Genomic DNA, 21,849 nt, shown 5'->3' on the forward strand with positions numbered 1-21,849 from the left:
ATGCGGCACACATTCAACGAAATAAATGAGCAATATACGCCACAAGGTCTTATGGTGATTCTTAACAAAAACATGAAACTAATTATTCATAGATCTTCATATTTTTTTATTGAAAACTGCCATTTTTACGTTTATTTTCAATAAAAATTTTGCAAAACTTGGTTTGCGGACATGTTACACCTTATTTATTGTAACAAATACCATAACCATATAAGTTAGGTCTTTTTCACAAAATGGTGTATAAAACAAAAAACAACTTATCTCATTTTTAGTTTTGTGCACCATTTTGTGAAAAGGACCTAAATAATATTGTTATGGTATTTGTTACAATCAATATAGTGCAAAATATCTAAAAACTAAATTTTGTAAAATTTCCATTAAAAATAAACGTAAAAATGACATATTTCAATAAAAAGTTATAAAAGCGCCATCTATGAATAATTAGTTTCATATTTTTGTTTAGAATCACTTAAAGGTGGCGGGTGATCAAAGGATACTGAAGTGGGAGGTGAACAGTGGTTGTGGGTAAAAGGATGTAGAAGTTGTGACAATTCTTGACCCATGTATACCCACATAATTCGCAGCTGTTAGTAGTTAGTTTTTCATACATAATAATTGTAGCTGATGGTTAGATTTTTTTTTTATCATTTTAAAAAGACGAGTAACTTACGTTGGGCACATTTCTGGGCATTGGGAAGAGTGAGGAAGCGTCCAGGACGGTTCTGTTGAGCTCTGATCTCGTTGATAGCGCCCGCCACCAGCGACGCCAGGGCGCATATCAACACGCACGTCAACTTCATCTATGGAACACACAATACATTTATTATAATTACTATTGCCATAAAAATCGTAAACGAAGGGAATCAAGTTATGATAAAGAGGAGTTCGAACCTCGGACCTTCGATCCGCGATCCTTAGATTATAGTGAAAATAAAACAACAATTTATGTCGGGTAACAAAACTTCGTTATCATTAAGTGGTGCATAAAGCACTGTATAGGTACTCCGATTGCAACGTATCGCGATAACTCGATACATGAAGGCAAGATGATCAATATTACGGATTAGATTCAGTATAAGGATTTTGAAATATCACAGTTTAAATCCTTATTTCAAGTGTCGATCTTGCTGGGAATCATCAAGGTAGACAAATGCGCCAACCAGCAAACCACGTGGCAGACCAACCTCTTTTCGATTTCCTTTTTCAGGATCTTTACATGAAAATAAACACTCTTGCAGGGTTTTGGTTCAGTCCGGTTTACTTTTATTGCCGATATCGCAAATACGTATTATTAAAAGTAGTCGTTATTGGTACCTAAATGTGGTAAGAAATACATTTTTAAAAACTTTATAAAATATTTAAAAAGTTAGTCATGCGTATAATGAAATCCGTGGGAAGTATTTTAAGAAAATCTTTACTGCAATAATAAATTCACATAAAAAAAATATTACGTAAAACCTATTTCTGTGAGCTAAAGTTTTTTTAAAGTCCTTGAAAAACGCTTGTATTTGTATTATGTTTAAGTTCAAAGCCATCTCGATCCAAGTACACAAGTCATACATATGTCACTTTACCATCGAATGAATTAAATATGCTTCCTGATTGCTATTTAAACACCGCCATTATTTATTCATGATCATGAAGTGAAATTTTGATTTATAAATATCACGTTTCTTTCACGGCTAATCGTACAAACTGCCGATTTCTGAACTTCATGGATCACTATTCAATTAAAAGTAATCATATTTTAGTACTAATATTTAGAAATACTATTATTTTAAATATACATATTTCATTTTATTTATTCACAGTTCTTCTTTTTACATATTTTGAGACGTAAGACCCAACTCCATGCGACTAAAGCTTTGTGTTGCGTTGGGACGAATAATGAAATAAAACAAAATAGCACAACCAATATAATAGTTTATTTTTTAAAAAAAAACTTAAAAAAAGTTAATTTTATTTCATAATGACATACGCTGCATATAACTTATATTTACATATAAGTTATTCATTTAAAAATACTTGGTACACTTCCACTTATTTATTTGACCAATTAGCGCTTTCACCCTCTAATGGGGCATCTTCAGACTGGACCAGTCTAATTGGTCAAATAAATAAGTGGAAGTGTACCAAGTATTTTTTAATTAATAACTTATATGAAAATATAAGTTATTACATCATTACAAAGGAATTCCACCAAGAATTGTCAATAAATAATTTAAATAAAATTACAATAAGTATTAAAAAATATTTGATAAGTGTTTATTGGCCCAGGAAAACGTTATTTATAAAATAAATCCATATACAATATGTATTGTGTATGATAATAATAATAACAATTAATATGCAGGTTAAACTTCCATTATGTCAGCTTGTTAGACAATGTTTTGTGGGTCAAATGATTTCATACACCATTGTTGTATAGGAACGTGTATGAGGTCTCTATTTTTCTATTCTTCCATTTTATGTATCTCGCGTTGATACATATCCGGGAATATTTAGTTTCGTAAAATTGTACGTTTTTGCTTTTAAGGAATTTGCAAGAAAATGGAAGATAAAAACAGCCTTGTCACACCACATCTGAGAACAATGGCGATTTCCTCGTAAGAAAAAAACTTAAGCATAAAAACTGCTCCAAGGATTTCTATGAAATTTGGAAGCTATTAGACAGTATAATACATATGTGTAGTATGTACATGTACATATACATATTTGCATTAATTAAATTATTAATTCATAAGAATTAATATGAGATTTTCACGACCCCACACATTATGTGGAAAGCATTCTTTTTGACACCATGTCAAAAGTGAAAAAGTTCCCAGTATTCATTTTAAAGTCAAATAAATGAATTGTACAGCTCGTTGAAAACATTTGTTAGACGAGTATATCTATGTTAATGAATATGTGAGGGGCTCCATATAAGCTTTACCAATTATAGACAAAATGTACAGGTGTATTATTTGATTACCATATTTAATATTTAGTCTGCATAAGTGTTAATACTTACATTTTTTTTTTTTACATTTTTTTTTTTTTTTGCACCACAACAGGCCAGGAGGCCTAATTACAGTGGTGAATTACATCACAGAGCACCCAGGCTTGAGAAAAATCACATTTTAATTTTTGTGTTCTCACCGGGAATCGAACCCGGAACCTTCCGTGCGTGAGTCAAGCGTCTTGACCACTACACCACGGAGGCCGCCTTACTAATACTTAGTAAACATACACCAGGATTTATGTGAGACCACCAATTTATGTTTTGTAAGCAGACAATATTAAATGAACATAGTTATTTTCTCATGAAAATAAAAGACTAATGACACTTTGGAACAAGCGCTGACTGGTTTCATCGCTTTCGCGACATCCTCAAGATTGATTTTATTTTAATAAAAAAAATACAATTACAATTAACTGCCATCTAGACTTTTCACCATCAAGCTTGATTTTTTTATAAAACTTCTTACTTGTTTTTTTTTTTTTTACAAGTGTGGGTTTTGTCTAGGGAAAGAGACCATTGCAGGAGACTGCTGCGAGACATTGCATAGATTTATATATGGTACTATTAAGCGTGTTGGCCAGATGTATATTGATATTTATGTTTTATGTAATATTTTTAATTAGTAGTATTCTTTAATAATATACATGCTTCCACTTTCTATTTTGTCATATCCCAACTCAACACAGGGCTCAGAGACATTATTAATGTTTTGTAACATGTATCTTTATACGAATAAATAAAATAAATAATTCAATAAATTATTTTTATTTACGCCGTAAAGTAATATATGAAATAAATATAGAACTACCTATATATTATATTGTTATATGAATTCTAACCAAAATATATCTTTGAGCTGACTGTCATAAGATGTTTGTTCATGTTTTCTTTTCACCGACAGATTTAGTAGGTTGATCATGATGTGCTCATTGAGGAAGTAAAAAAAATACGAGAGTAAATTTATTGTCATTTTAGGAGATAGAATCGCTCACGAAAATATTTTAATATTTTCTTCACGCATGGTTAAAATTTCGTTTTATTTTTAAATCGAGAGAAAGCATTTTATTTGTGAAACAGTGTGATGAATAGTAAATAAAATTAAATCGTACCTGACAGAAACTACGCTTTTAAATGAACCCATTTAGAAAGCTAATAAAATCAAAGTATTAGTTATAATATCGTGATGCAAAGTACAGAAGCAAGGTGACGCGACAACGCCATTAATCCCATTGAAAGTAAAACCTTTTCCTGTTACATTGACTTTTCTCACGTTCTTCGCGCGACTTTATTTCTAATCCATTAGATCTGTGACTGATTTCCCAACTTGCGATATTTGTTCCTATTCACGCAAGAAGCAAATAAACCATGGACTTATTTCTATACAAACCGAAGGAAAACCTACATACAGTGTGAATTTACATCATTCCTACAAACAATATAGTGTATACATATAGAAGTATAAGTATATAATAAAAGTATGTATCTAGAATACTGTTTCTTAATTACATGTGGTGTTGATAGATAATATGTAAATAATAATTAACTTTTGTCTCCTCGAATTAAAAGTTGCGCGTGAAACCTTGGTCGAATATTTTCACACGATTTTCAATAATAATTGTGAACGTTGCTATCATTTCCTTCGATACAAGGGAACATTCACAACTATAAAAAAATAATTATGGATTTCGGAATTTATACTCACGAGACAACCGGTTGTTGTCACTTGATATCGCAAAAATATTAAAAACTGTACAAATTCCTAAACATATTGATTTCTCATGTAAAATACACGGAAATTTATTAAAAAATATATGCTTATTTAAAATTAATTACTAAATTTATTGATACAGTCTAAAGGACATGATTATGTTGTGTCAGTAAATCAGGAATTAGAATACAATTCAAAAATTTCAAAGAAATTTATATTTTTAAATTCTATTAATTATTCATTAGGGATAAAAAAAATGTGTTTTTTGTGAAATTGTCATTCTTAGACTTTAATTTTAATCAAATAAATCATAAACTGATTTTCATTATCTGTTATTTGTTCTAAAAGTGAGGATTTTGCTTATTATTTGTGAACATCAAAATAAAAAATTCTTAGCGTTTTATTTTAGCGATTGATCGCTTTGAATGTAATATTTTATATATATATATTACATATTATAAAAATATAAATGGTTCTTTTAAAAATAATTTTAAAATAAAAACAAAACAATATAATAAGGTACAAAAATGTTTAACCGTATACACATTTTTACAAAGCATTATTTTTGTTTTATATTAAGAAGTATACTTAAGTACGCAAATAGTATAAAATGTATCACGAGCATCTATTACGGAAACTAACACAGAAGTTTTATAAACGAAACTTAAGGTCAAACTATGTTTTTTTTGTATTACTGAATTATATATATTTAACAATTTCAATAGAAGTCTTCTTACAGTTCATCTGCCTTTGCCTTCCGGCAGACGTCAACTAAACACGAGTAATGAGTTAGTAAATAACTCCCAGGTGATTCCACCTGTTATTTACTATTTACTCTCTTACGTCAAGTTTTCAGTCTTCCCGTCACGTTTGTCTCTGGTATTTATTTTATTTTTAAACAAACATTCTCTTCCTAGTATTTACCTACTTACAAAACAGACCAACCATATTAGGTATGAATAAAATATTTGTAAAAACACCAGGAAAGTAAATTGATCACTACGTATTACCGAAATATTTTCTATGTTAAATATGTTACTAAAGGCCTAAGTTTTTATCTAAAGTCCGTTTATTCATTTTTATGAAGTCAAATAAAATATGGCGGGCCTTACTTATAAACCTGGTATAAAGTTACGCCCAGGCAAAGTGATAGAATAATGATGGGAATATCATCCATATTCTACCACTGTAATAATGATGGTATTCCCATCCGTATTTTATCACTATATTTAGGCGAAACTTTATACTAAGTTTATGAGTAAGGCCCAACGACATTTAAACAGAAGTTTGCGATAGTCGTGGGAAAACCTACAAAAATACAGTTTTCAAAAACTGATAAAAATAAATGTGTTTTTATGCCAAAAATATTATTTTTATGAGCTGAATGTGACGTAGGAAGAAAATAGTTACTGTATAGTTGCGAGTTCATTTATGTAATCGAAAAAAGGGAAACTGTAAAATCATGTCAAAATTTTGGAAAAATGGTTTTTAACGTTATTCTCCACATCAAAATAAGAAAGTAGAGTGCTACTCGTGGCGACAGTGACCGTGGCCTCCCCTTAACCTTTTCACCGCAGCCTCAAAAAGAAATACTTTCGCGATGCGTACTAAATATTATAATCGTTTACGCATTACTGTTACGACTATTACGAATTTGTCTATACCCAACATACGCGTCACCTATCCACGCTTCACTACGTACCGAGATAATAATACGGCATTCGATCATCTTTAATGCTAGGCATGCGAACAAATCAAAGTTTAGGTTACGAAACTTGAGAAACAATCTCTCTTGACACAGATGTTGACGGAGTTGAACAACAAAGAGTCAAACATTATCTAATACATTAAGTGGTTATGTAACGTGAACATAGGTTGTACGCTCTGCATCACCTACATACTATTTATATTATCATTGCCTACTAAACTGGACAAGCCACGAGGGATGGTGTCATTATAATTTTTAAAATCCGGTGGAAGTTCATTAGATTTACAAAGGGCGAGTTTATTTTACGGTCACTCATATTATTAGTCACGATTAGTCATTCTTATTTGTTTACTTTCCATGCTTGTTCATAATTTTCAAATTAAGATGGCCATCCGTTCGATTTAAGAGCCTTGTTCCATAGTGGGTACATGCTTGTGCGCAAGATACAGTAGAAATCCGTTTATCCGAACTTGACTATCCGAAATTGACCGGATTGCCAAATATCCAGATCGTTATCAGGAAATAAAAAATACAGGAGAAGTTTTTAATTTTAATTTTATTCTGCAATTAACTTTGCTAGACATGTTTAAGTAAGTTTTAAATGTGATTCCAATTCGCTGAATTATTTCAAATGCAATAAAATCTGGCACTCATTAATTCGGATAATTTGAGTTTTACTGTTTTACAAAATAAAATATTTCCCAATTAGTTTATTAAATAACGTAAGTTATCAGTGATCAACATTGGTGCGTAAGAAACAAAAAAAATATTTTGGTCAACAATATTTTGAGTTTGTCCAAATTTTTGTAGACATGGACAGGATTCAACTCCCTGGGGAGCTGTTTATATTAACATATTACGACCGAGATGAAGAACATTTTAGAGAAGGTAATATAGAAGTCCAGGCTGAAGAGAGAATGTTGCACTGTGTGTAAAGTGGCCACTTAAACCAGCTAATGACAGGTCATAAGCCCTGTGGATGCCTGGACTTCTATATTACCTTCTCTAAAACATTCTTCATCTCGGTTGTAAAATGTTAAATATTTTGGTGGTTAAGTGGCAAACGACTAACATTTATTAAAATATTTTGTAAATATTTGAATATTTTCGAACATGCAAAGTTTTAATACCCATTTACGTAAATATACAGTTTATTGTATTTGCAGTGTTTAATTCTAAATAATGTGTAAGAATCAATAATTTATTTGCAAAGAAAAACGTTTGATACAACGTGCCAGTTATTATTAAATAAATTTCCCTAAAATAATATAAAAATAACGTAAATTGATGATTTGAGGTCATTAGTCTAGCATAATTGCATGCACATTAAATATAATACCCATTTGAAGAAAAAAACAGCAAGCAATGAATATTCTCGATAAAGTATACTTCAGTAAAGATGGAGGTATTAATAGCGGAAGGTTACTTGTGTTACACGTGGTGGACTTAATCGTTTATAGTGATATTAACGGGTCACGTTTATTAAATTATAAATATGTTTTGGTAGTTTCTCTTCGCATAATGCATTTTTTGCGTTTACTTAACGCAATACATAACTCTATATCATTTAACATCAATCTCAAACGGCAAGTATAGGTATCTAGTACACAAACATTACGAGTATTTTGCTATTTCGGTACGTTGGTTTTATTAGTAAATCTTTTTTATGAACAATAAATGATCATATTAGCGACCACAAACCTTGAAACATAACAAGGATGTAATAAAAGGTCATCAGGAGATGTATCCTTATGAAAGCTCTAGTCATTCTAACGTTGAAAAGGGCAAAGTTGTTCATGAGATTCATTATTTGCTTGATCTAGATAGACAGGAGAAGGCAGGGTAAATGAAAACGATAAAAAATTAACTATATGAAACCATTTTTTATTTAAAGTTTACTTTAAAATTCACTAATAGAATGTTCTAAAATTGTATTTTAAATAAAAACAAAGTTCTGCTAAAATTCAACTAACAAATAAAGCATTGAATATACAGGTTGTCCCATAACCCAAAGTATTCCTTTTAAGGGGTGTTAGGCCAGCTCATGACTTACCAAAAACTGCGAATATGACCTCAGTAAAAGTGCCTCAGTTTTCGAGATATTTCCACTTTTATGAATTTCCCGAACATCTACGCCTTAGATCAGTTTTTCGAGTGCCATTTCTTTAAATTTTCATATTTAAGGATTCTAATTTATGTTTCGCAATTATAAATAATGCTTTTTTTTATCACAGTCTAAAATAATATAAATACTAGTTTGCTTTGGCGGAAAAAAATTATTAATGCCAGGTCAATGAATTTAAAATAAATCTTTAGGTAACTTTGACTCTTCACCCTGAAATAATAATTGACGCTAACCTGAAAACGTATTTTTTTTCAATTTATGTTGTTTTTAAAATGGTATAATGGTATAACTATGTTTTATTTTAGAAAAAAAGATATTGCCTTTTCAATGCAAAATGAGCTGATTGTAAAATTATTTCATTTATTTGGAATTTCGATGTAAACAATTGCTTTGGTTTATTAAAGTGAAAAGTGTTTATTTTAAACTATAAAAACCACAATAATGTCAAAGCTAGTGTTTAAAATGTAATAAATTAGCATCGCTCGAATAAACTGATCTAACTTTATGAATTTCCTGAAAGTGGAAATATCTCGAAAACTAAGGCACTTTTACTAAGGTCATACTTGCATTTTTTGTGAGTCATGGGCTGGCCTAACACCCCTTAGGAATACTTTGGTTTATGGGACATCCTATATAATATGTAGGTACCCATTATTATTGGTATCAAAATATTTTTAACTGAGGAATCTTTCTGCCAGCTATCTCAAAACAGATTTTGATATACCTGCATACCTAGAGATATAATATCTAATAATATACTTTAAGAAGGCACTCTTGCATTATTATACATGGCTCTCGTGAATGTGATTCCGAGTTCGATTCTCAACAAGGTCGACATGAAATATTACCCATCTAAAATTTTGTTTTTTAATGCAGTATATAATTATCCCCGAATCGAAACATTAGACGAAAAACAAATCATTTTGCCTTCATGTAACAAATTCATGGTCAAGATACATTGCAATAATTAGTGTATCGACGCGATGCCATATTATATGCACAATTAGTTGCCGATAAGCGAGTGATGATCATGAAATCAAAAGATTTATTAAAACGGAAATAGAAAACCTAGTTTGGTAAGAGAATTATTTATTTATATTATTTTAATTTATTTTATTAAAAAAAATTTTTTTTCGCATTACAAGTCAGGAGGGCCAATGAAGAAGTTCAGTGCTTAAGGAAATTTGATGTAAAAATGTTTTCTTATACGCGCTAAGAATAAAACCATTTAATTGTACGGCAAAGTTTCTCGAAAACGTAGGAAAAAAATAATACAAAGTATTTTAATAAAAATGAACCATGTTACAAGTTCTTAAGAATCTACCAATGGTGAGTGTTGTGATAGATTTCCAGTTTCCTGGAAGCCAACTCACCAATCAGAAGAATTCTCCGACCAGAACATAATATAATTCATATATTTTTTTGAAAAATTGGCTTGGCTTAATAGTAGTAGATCAACAAATAAAAATATAAAATAAACCACTGAACTTCTTAATTACAGCACAAAACACCCAGGCTTTAGAAAAATCCTATTTAAATTTGGGTTCTCACGGGGAATCAAACCCGAAACCTTTCGCTCATGAGTCAAGCGTTCAATCCACTACACCATGGATGCGGCCTTATTGGCTGGTGCAAATTGTTACTTAACATACTGTAACCTTTATAATTTTGCCTATTTTAAACGTCAGTATCTCTTTACATTACTAGGATAGGTCAGAAAATACTTTCCAATCCATTATACTTCTATTAGATCAGTTATTTTTATAAAACGTGCGTCTTATGTATGTCCAAATGTTAATCATAAGCTCTATGAACTATGACTAGAGTTCTATAAGAGAGCTCAAAATCTTTGCAAATGCCCCTTATTAAAAAAGATTCTGCGTCTTTTTTTTTTAAATGTCGGTTTTGATATATTTCCTTTGGACACAATCAAAATATTGTCGCTTTAGTAATGTAGATATTTTATTAATAAAGAATTATTAATTTCACTCTTAAGTACCAAAATTATGCATTTCCTGGTTTAATAGCACTATATTTTTATTGATTCACATGATTATAATAATTCACATCTTTTGGATATAAATTATAATTCATTGCTGTTTATCCGATATTATATTATATATGAGATTATGGTTTAACGACTTTTATGATTACAACATCGAATAGACAAAAAACAGTTTATACCTATTTATTTATAAAGATACCAAGGAAAACATCACATCACGCAACTACCAACAAAAAATACATAATATTGTGGTTTAACTAAACATTATAAACTTGTAATAATTTTTTGTTCCTGTCTACTCTTCAAGCTGTGCTGTAGCAGTTGGTACATCGTTCAAATGACCGACTGGGTAAACGAGAGTGTGTTTTTGGATGCTATGATTTATAATTAAGTTGATATATAGTCATGTAATCCTAAGCATGTACGGGTTTGACGAAAATAATATATGTTGTTACTACGCATGCCTTCACCTGTGCATTTAAGACAGACCAATTACGGGCAACGGGCAGTCGCTTTCTAGAACCGAACAGCCTTTTCCCCCCTTTTCCAGCTATTTTAACCCTGTATTGCCAAATTAATTAAAATATTCATTATAGAGGAGGTACGGGTCGTTGATCTGCGCGGCCTAAAGTACATTCTTAGGAGAGTTTGAGTATAAACAAGAAGTCAAATATACAAATATAAAAAATGTGGCTGGATAACAATCTCTTAACTTTAAATATTGACAAAAAATACCTGACATTTAGTAAAACCACAGTGGGACAGCCTACACAAAACCTTCAATTAAAAATATGCTCTGAAATACTTGAATTGGTACACCATATAAAATATTTGGGAATAATTATTAATAAATATTTTAAATGGACAGAACACATACAATATCTAAAACAAAAAATTAGAAAACTTTCCATATCTTCAAGTCGATACGTAACATCTTATCCCTAATTAAACTCAAACAACTGTATTATATTTTATGTAATTTAATTATAACTTATGGCATAATAGGATGGGGAGGCACTTATAAATCATTATTAAAACCTCTCGAATCTTTTATTAAAATAATGCCCTTTAGGTACCCCAGCGTTAAGTTGTTCGAGGAATTCGATATATTAGATATAAGGCAATTATATAAATCCAGAATAATTATGTTGTGAAAGCCAATTATTCTATCAAATCCCAAAAGGAACACTCCCACACTACCAGAAGTCAAACTAAAGGATGGGTCATGGGGTCTACCATAAACTCTAAATTCAGGCAAAGAAATTTCAGGTTTCTAGGCCCCAAAATATTCAATATGTTACACGAACATTACAAAACCATGACCCGAATTCAATTAAATAAATTTGTAATAAAATGGTTACTGAATAGAGAAAAATCGGGAAACCTACTAAAAAACATTCTAAGATATTAAATGGTATATATATATTGTATAACTTATTAATAAATTAACAAGTAGGTGGTCGTGTTATTTATTATATAAATAAAACACGAGTGATACTTTAATCCACAAATTTGGAATATTTGTGGATTAAAGTATCACTCGTGTTTTATTTATATAATAAATTACAATGAACTTCCATCAAGAATTTTCACTTACAAACTTAAATGTCGTGTTATTGTTTATTTTTGCATAAAAATGTCTGCCCTAAAACAGGTTGTACCTAGTAAGGCAGACTAGACATAATCCAGAGAAATCTATTACATAAGTATATACTCGTATGTAGTAGATAAAGAATTTGTAATTTTTGTTTATAAACCATTATTATTATAATATACAAATATTTAATAACATTTATAACGAAAAATTCAATTCTATCCCAGAAAGTTAAGTTGAAAAAAGTTTTTTTTGTTACTTTATTCATGCAACCCATTTTGTCCCTTAAGACAAAAGCAACATTTATTCAACTTCATACTTTTTTTTTAATGAATTTTTTTAAGCAACTAGCTTTTAGAAATATGTTTTCATAAGTGCGGTGCGCGCATTTCCGATTGAAGTGAAAACAAGTGTGCGGTCGTGCGGTTTTCAGCACATCATCATCATCATTCCCTTTCCGCACCTTATGATGCATAGGGTACTGTATTAGTATACCAGTGGCAGCGTATCTTGATCATTTTTGTTACATGAAAGTAAGATAATTAGTCTAACGCTTCAGGTACCAGTCCAGGGACAAAAATACTCTAGTGTAAAATACCCTTTTAAATAAATATTTAATGTCAACAATATCAATGTCGGGAATCGAACCCGAGACCTCTTGCATGGTAGGCAAACACGCTGACCATTACACTACGAGGCCGACGACCAGCACATTCAGTGACTAAATTAAAAAACCAGGGAACAACAGCGACGCACGGCTTTTTGTGATTTACTCACTCGACTAAACTTCGTTTGCCCTAATTAACCCGAATGAACGTTTCACTTCTAAGCGTGACAGATTAGACTCCACTATTCATAAAAAAAGTGTCTACCAACGCGATGGTCCCTAAAAAAATTCACTTCAAAAACCCCAAAAGCACTATTTAAATAGGATTTTTTTTACTTTCAGGTGTTTGATTTATTAAGATCATTAATTAAGTTTGAATAATAAATGATGGAAAATTGCTTTCGCAGTTATTTGATTTTAAAATTCTACTTCAGTTTCCAGAAAAATACTATCCGAGCTAAGCGTTTTTGATTTGCACGTTATTTTCCCCAAAAAACAACATATGCCATTTTTTTCTATGACCGCTCTCTGTGAACAACTATTTTGATTTCAGAATTTCAGATTTTTTTAAGAAAAACGTTTTTTTTATATAAATTGTCTAAAAAACTATCTTTCAATGAACCGTTTAAAGTCAAAAGGCTTAAACACCACAATAGTCTATTTTTCACATAAACTGTGTACTTTTAAGTTTGTATGTGAAAATTCTATGTGGAAGTTCATTGTAATTTATTACAGAAATAAAAAAATGGTACTTTAATTCACAAATTTGGAATATTCAGTGACCGGTTTCATCGCTTCCGCGTCATTTTCGAGACTGGTATTTTTATAAAGGAGTTCGTAACCGGTTACTGGATATTCCAAATTTGTTGACTAAAGTATCACTCGTCTTTTATTTCTATATTACAATAAAAACAGCATTGACACTAAAAATGTTTCTTGTATTAAATAAATAATGCATGAATGTACAGTCCATTCAAACCTTTGATCTTAGCTAATGTGTGCGTGAAGGAACGTTTTCAAATAAAATATTATAGTATGCCCAGTAATACAGACGAAGTTTGTATATATTATTGACTTGGTTCACCGACAGGCACTAACACAAAACATAGGATTATTAAACATTCGAAATCACTTTACTTACTTTCATATCAGTTTTTAAGATATATTAAATTTAGTAAAATATTATAAAAATAACGTTTTTATTCAAAGTATATATAATCTAAGGAAATACAGTAACTTTCTTAATAAGTGGATATTGATTAAAACTTTTAGTATCCGCGGCTTAGTCTAGTGGTTGGCTGGTTTGCCTACCATTTGCATGATTCTCGGTAAGGTTGGCGCGAATTATATATTTAAAATTAAAATGTTTTCAAACACCATATTTGTAAAAAAAAACTTTTGCCAGCGAAATGTGCGATGCCCATTATTTACTTGGAACAGCTTTGAAAACAACCAACGCGCAACGAGCAGAAATAATTTATTTTCCCATCAAAGATCTGCAAAATGTTCTCTGTTTAGTGGGAGATTTTCTTGTAACATTTCGCAGCATGTGAATAAATTATGAATAGTGAATTGGCAACCCTGTTCCAAGAAACGGAACCAGTATTGCTCAGAGCAGCCTGCGGTGAAGAGATAAAATGTCAGGTGCTAAATCTGGCAAAGAATAAATCCATTATGAGCTGTTCAAATAAATTAATCACTTAATATTGAAATGAGGATGAAAATTAATTGCATAATATACAAAGAACGACTCGTAATAAAACTCTTGCAATTAAGACATATTCACAGTGCAGAGTACACAATAAAACTATTTATTTCAATAAAAAACAGATTTTTTATAAATGCACACTAAAAAAATATTAGATTATAAAATATGTGGCTCGCGGTAGAAATTATACAAGCTCTGAAATCAAACTGATTTCTTTACACTTGCAGATTAACCTTTTGTAAGTTGTTTTACCTACCAGGGCCCGTATTACAAAGGAAAATTAACATTTATCTTAATTTTTTTCTGGAAAGTAAAATTATGTTTTCTGTATGAAAAATAAAATATTGTACACACTTTTCTTTCTAAACATGTTAAATTACAGGTTATCGATGAAGATATTTTGAATTTTCATACAAATATACACATTTTCATACATAAATGTCGATTTTAATGTATACCCTCTCGATAGGTACCGATGATGATATCGTTTATAATCGCGGTCCTGGGCTCCGATTACAATTAGAAGTTAACAGAGTTATCTTTGACTTTCAAAAAAGAAAACCCGGTATTTGTGTAAGAAAATGAGTATACTTGCACGAACATTTGAAGTATCTACGTCGGTAACCTATAAATGAACATGTTTAGAAGAAAACAATGCATGCATATCCTGCTTTTCATACAGAAAACTTAATTTTTCTTTGTCAATAAAATTGAAGATAAATGTCAACTTCCCATTGTAATCGGGGCCCTGGGCTGCTATTCTGATCGCTTTTACAGCGAGATATTGCGCGCATGTATACATATATATTTAAATAAACGCAGTTCAAATGCAACGACAGCAAAAAATGATGTAATTTACATGTAAATTTATGTTTGTGTAAAATTAAATTTATTGTATATTTTTTTTTGAAATAACAATAATAATACAATTTTACAATTGCGGTTTTAGTTTGAGAATAAATTTTAGAAGGAAAGTGTTTTTTTTGTTTCTACATTGCGATTAAATCAAACACATATTTTCATTATTATTTTTAATTGCCAGGTATACCAATAAACAATATTATGGATATGGTATTAGAAACTATACAATACTTCAGACTAATTTTTATTACACTTTTTGTACGATACTTCAACGTCAAAAACTAGTAAGTAAAAAAAACACTTTGTATCACTTTTTAAACATATAAAATAAATTATTTGCTACCATTGAATTTCAGATTTTAAATTCACGTGGGGGTTGTATATTGGTGCGGGGTGAAAATCTAACCGGTATGCACATTTAAATAAAATGTGGTTTTGTATAGTTTGAAACGCGCAAAACTAATATACTTTACATTTCGACTTACAAAACGATTCATTGACATTTAAACTTTTATCACGATCTTAAAACGTAAGAACTCATGGTATTTAAAGCCAAATTTAATGGGTTTACCGGCGATGACATCACTGTCCATAACACGAATCTTAAAGTAATCAAACTATAAGCGAATTACAACGATGCAATATCTACTCACCTGTTGATTTCTTTAAACTTTTGAGTAATGATTTATGGAGAGGATCTGGGTTGTTCGTAGCACTAGGATGGGAACACTGAAGTACACTAGAGTGACTTGCTTACCTTGGATACGTTTAGTTCGGCGAGTGGATGCGGAGTACGCGGAGAGGGCGCGGCGCCTCGCCTTATATACTGGGCACGGGTGGGGGCGGCGCCGGCGGAAGGGGGTGCTGAGGATACTGGACCCGGCCCTCTGCCCTCCACTCCTCGCCCGGACACGCGTCTCCTTCGCCGTTCCTGAAACCCGAGATTTGGACTTGTGGAAAGGCTTCCGAGGAAACAAGTCACCGAAGAACTACCAATAACACCAAAAACCAGTTATGGGATTCTGAGGTTCTGAGATCACAACGACTGTTTATAAAATTATTGAAGAAATTTGGGTAGATACCTACTTTAATTATACAGGGTGTTCTTTAAACCCTGTCACATCTGAAACCACGATGATCAGTATGAGCAAGAAGACATATTGGCATATTAAAATATTTTTTTTGAACGAATAAAATTTAAAAAAATAAAATATAAAAAAAAGGAAATGGTTGCTTACTTCTGCAGGGGTTAAACGAGGAGGGGGAAGGGAGGGAGTCTGATACTGCGCCGCGCTCCCCCCTCCACTTCTCCCCTGCAGAAATAAGCAATAATTTGTTTTTTTTTCAATATTTTATTTTTAAATTTTTTCTTTGTTCTAAATATTTCTTTTAATATGCTAATATGTCTTCTTGCCCATACTGATCATCGTGGTTTCGGATGTGACAGGGTTTATAAAACACCCTGTATAAGCGAAAAACTGTCTGTAAAACTGTCTGAAGATTTTACTGAATCTGATGGTTTAAATTAAAGTGTGTGAATTAAGGTTCTAAGCATGTTATCAGGTTGAAATTTGAATATTGTAAACGATACTGGTTTTTCTAACAAGTCTGGTCATTAAAACTCGTAAAAATTCTTTCAATAAATTTATCAAAAGCAATGAAACATTAAGGAAGTTCAGTGATTTTTTAATTTTTTAATTGACTATCAAACTAAGCCAAAAATATTTTTTTGTATCGTATTATAATCGCTATGATTTTTTAAAGTTTTATAATTTTGAAATTTCTCCACCCGTGACATCACGAGTTGTCAGTGAGTTGTGTTGCCATTTAAAAGTAGAGTCCCATAGCTGGCAAAATACACTAAACGTTGAAAAAAATGGCTTCAAAACATTTGAGTCACAAAGTCAGTGGCGTTGCTTGGAAAAAAAAGTTTACAAAAACAACGCGTGGGTCATTTAAAAAGCCTGGGTGAGTCAGTGTTTGACCCGCAGGTCATAGATTCACCGTTACTGCCCTAGAGAGTGGTTAATTTGTTATTTTTTTTGCATGCGACTACACTTTTCATCATATATGGCCACACTAATGATTCAATGTCAAATAAATACGAACACGTAAAACCAAACATGATGATTTTCAATAAAAACATTATTGCGACCCTAAGAATTACCTAAAACAGTTAATTAGGTTGAATTGACCAACAGTTGCATACATAATTTGACACTTAATCATCAGAGTGGCTATGCACTTGGAGAAAGGCTTCGTTTTTATCAGCGTATAAATTTTCAATCTCTCTTACTTCTTTTTAATATTCTTCACAACCCTTGCGCTTCAAAATATCTTGCTGAGAATTTCTTCTACCTTTCGGACCATGAGCTTTTGCTTCGCTCTTCTCAGGAGAAAACACTTTCCATCCTCCGACATAGCACATAATTTTTCAGCTGTTCCTGTTCCGTTCAAGGTGTTAGACTTTGAAATGAGCTACCTCTTCTTATAAAAAATGCACCTTCTTTAGCCACCTTAAAGAAACGCCCGAAACATTACTTTATATCCTCAGAATCCTCAACTCCCTGTACTTTAATGTTTTTTTTTTTTTAATCCCCCTTTTCTTTCCTTAGTTCCTGTTTCTCTCTCCTTCCATACTCATTATCTGATTTCACATTCCCCATCCTTAAATATGTAAAACATAATGTACTTTTTCGAGTTAATATGTGCAACCCTTTATCCCAATTAGAAAACCGCTGTTATTTTTAATTAATTATGTTTTTTTATTTGTATATTTTCGTTTTTTAGTACAACTTTTTGATCCACTCTTTTTTTAATTACCATTATCTAGGGGGCAAGAAGATTCAGAATAGCACTCTAGGGCACTCTAATATCTTTAAATATTTTAATTTTTTTATTAATTTAGGAATGCAGTGGATCTGAATTTAATAACTTATAATATCGTAACTGAAATTAGTTTTTATATATTGATTGTCATGTAAATTATAAATAGTTGTCTATTTTTTTAAAATTTGTAAAACTATCTAAAAAAATACATTTCAGTACAATTTTATAGACCAGTATTTTATTTTAGTGTGATAAATAAAATAGGTATGTAAATGCATTCCCCACGAGAATTTTTGAACGAATGCAGTCACCTTGATTCATTTAGTGAATACTCCAACAATCGTATTTGAATTACAACGTATAATTTATGTCGTGGTGGACATATTTTCTTACTAGAATCTAACGCTTTACATATGTAAGAGGGTCAGACGTGTTCGTATTTTGAGTCGGCGTAACTAAAGATGTTCACAGGCAATTCGAAATACATACTCTACAAGAATGCCGCGGAATTTGAAGGATAACTAAAAGAAACATGTTTGTTGCTTACTTTAACGATAATGTCTCTAACCCCGAATATCTTATTTAATCCACAAATACAGGGGCGCCATAAATGACCCTGTCCTTCAAAATTTAATTGGTATGAATTTTAGAAATTATAACTTTTGGTGTATGAAAGATAGACACTTAATTTAAAGCGTAATTTAAATAAACAAGTGGATGAAAGTTTCAACCTGTCATAAATTATTTATTTTACTATAATTTAATTTTACTATAATTTAATTTATTAGCTTATTGTAATGAATAATCATTACAATAAGCTAATAAATTAAAATGTTTACGTGTGAATTACATTTATAAAATCTTTTATAAAACAATGATCGTTTTGCTTAGTATAATTTCGAGTAAGCGTTTTTTATTTTTTAGACGAAATAACCAATCATAACTATCAACGATTCATTGAAGCGGTGATTATATTTTCTAAATGGTATTTTATTTCTTATTTCTTGTCATAAATCTAACTGTTATTTTTTCCATGAAAATTTCTCCACATCTACCATATTTTTTTATTTGACTTATTTATTAATTTTTAAACATAAACTTCAAATATTATTTAGTCTTGTTAAAAAACAAGTGTGCAATTCGTCAGCACGATTGATAAACATGTTTAAAAAACATTGCCATAATTACCATCATCATCACCATCGTCAACAACCTATTTGCACCGCGTGGTGCAAAGGGCACTGCAATGGATCTTCAATTACACATATCCTGATCATTTTTGATTTTGATGCTGGCCACATATTTTTTATTGTAGATACTCGTAGATATCATTTTGAAAAATATTTTTTATTTGTCAATAACAAATAAAATAGTTTCACTGTTAACTGCCCCTTAAGGCTTTTTACCGCAGGAGAAAGTATCAACATGGAGATATACTAGCTACTTCAAATAAGTAGGTAATTTGACATTTGAAAAATACATATTATTATTAATTTATGTAAATGACAGAGTTCGATCGTAATGCATTTTTGTGGTTTTTAACTAATAAAGCTTTTGAATTCGTCAATTATAATAATTTGATGTCAATAATTGTAACGTGAGTTATATTTTCATGAAACTTTCAACATTGAATTGAAATTATTTAAAAAAAACTTTACATTTATAAATTATTGATGACTAATTGCATAAGAAACGACAGGCTATAAGCATATAAGCCTAGACTTCCATATTCCTTTATTTAAGGTATTCTCCATCCCTGTTGTAATTTATTCATCTTAATGACTCCCAAGGGCACCCAAATTTGTCTTTTGTCTACAAACATTTGAACAAACTCAAATATTGTAATGAAACCAAATGGTCCAAGAAGAAGTTGAAAAATTGGAAAATTGTTTTCAGGCGTTGCCGAGTATGTGAAATAATTTAGCCAGATGAATCTCTTCACTACAATAAAGGTTTCAGCTCTTTAACTTCACTTAAATCAACAAATGGAAGAGTTGAAGAAATATGGATGTTCAAACATAGGCAAAATTGTGAATGTTACACAGTGTGTAAAGTGGCCACTTAAACCAGCCAACGACAGGTCATGAGCTCTGTAAATGCCTAGACTTCCATATTCCCTTCTTTAAGGTATTCTCCATCCCTGTTGTAATTTGTTAATCTTAATGGCTCCCGAGGGGTGAAATCCAGTCTTTTGTCTACAAATATTTGGACAAACTCAAATATGGCACAAGAAATTGTTAAAATAAATCTTTTTTTTTTTGACAGATCGGACTAGAGATTCGAAAGGTTACGATTGGAAGAAGAAATCACAAAAACCTTGCTAGCGCTTAACACCGCAGACTGCAATATTTATTCAATATTCATAACAAAAACATTTTAAACCAAAGGGATTTATAATTTATTGGTTAACGAGGAACCTCATCAACCCCCGTATTTGTAATATTCGATAATCGTCTCATTTTGTTGATATTTTTTTTCACCATATTCATTAGAGTTTTCCATATTTGTTGTCACTCCGAAACGTCTAGAGAGGAAGAGTCAAGTAAGCACTGGCATCAGTGAAATATTATCTTATTGGACAAAAGTGCCAAATATGGTCGAAAAATGGCACCCAAATGTAGCTATAGTTAACCAAAATATAAATGTATGTAACGTTAGTGTGATTAACTACTTCGGTAAGGTTTCACAGAGCAGACAACATTGGACAAGTTCCAATTTAAATTAAGAGCTGCTGAATCACCGGCAAACCGGACTCTATGGTCAAAATTTAAATTACCATTGGCTGTTTTGTTTTAATTTAAAGTTAAATAATGCCACTAGGGGCTGTCTGTGACAATGCGCGCCAAATGTTAGAATTTGTTCTCCGAACGGCGAATGTGTTCTTGAATGCTCCAGTTCTTAGGCTTCTTTATAACTCATTGGGGCGAAGACTTGAGTGTGGATCTCTGACATGGGCGCCCCACGAGTTAATGAATTATGTTATTTTGGAGATGGTTCAAAAGAAATTTCTAAGATATCGTTACATAAGGGAGTACGGGTACTATCGTGGCTGTACCCATCAGACTTCATACTGAGAATGCTTGGCTGCAGTAGTTTGGGGAAAAGGTGATGATGAGGTATATTTAACCTTCCTCTGTAAGGCGAATTTTCACCTACCGTCATCTTGATACGTGTTTCATTACGTCATCTCAGACGACATATATTCAGCCAATAAGTGATCCTGAAACTTTACTCTGCGTTCAATTCTAAAATTTTAGTATATCTCTTTCATTTCTTTTCGTTTCAAAAAGGATTCTGTTATAAAAAGTAACCATTTGAAAACATTAAAAAAAATTTAATCAATTCTTTTAAAGCAAAAAATGCTCCCTTAAACATGGTTTTTATATGACGTTTGAAAATTCCAAAAAAACATGGTTAACTTTTCACTTGTCTGTATCTACCAAAGTATTATAAACTCGGCTCTATCGACATCTCGATACGTGCTCTCGGAAAAATAGTAAAAAATACTGTAATTATATTTATTTTAACCAAATCTCAAAGGACACGTGATCATGCATGCTTTTGGATTACCATAAGTTTTGAAACCGAAGTGCTAGATGCTGCTATATGTTAATATAGCAGCATCTAGCCACATTATCTCTGCATCTAGCCGTTCGGTTTCAAAACTGACAGATATGTCAGAATTTAATTAGACTTTTAA

The 21,849-nt window shown here is 31.2% G+C and overlaps 1 protein-coding gene across 1 annotated transcript; it reads right to left on the reverse strand.

Moving 5' to 3' along the window:
- Window positions 1-670: 670 nt before the first annotated feature.
- LOC148274325 (uncharacterized) lies at window positions 671-17,741 on the reverse strand (the record flags this gene model as incomplete). Its single annotated transcript, XM_088237283.1, has 3 exons — window positions 17,679-17,741; window positions 16,078-16,251; window positions 671-800 (listed from the first exon to the last, which is right to left on the reverse strand). Coding segments are annotated over exons 1-3 (367 nt in total), but the record flags the coding sequence as incomplete, so codon positions are not given.
- Between the last annotated feature and the right edge of the window lie 4,108 nt (window positions 17,742-21,849).

Source organism: Micrasema longulum, unplaced genomic scaffold (genome assembly GCF_059751315.1).
Source record: "Micrasema longulum isolate JH-2025_06_02 unplaced genomic scaffold, ASM5975131v1 h1tg001680l, whole genome shotgun sequence".
Lineage (NCBI taxonomy): Eukaryota > Metazoa > Arthropoda > Insecta > Trichoptera > Brachycentridae > Micrasema > Micrasema longulum.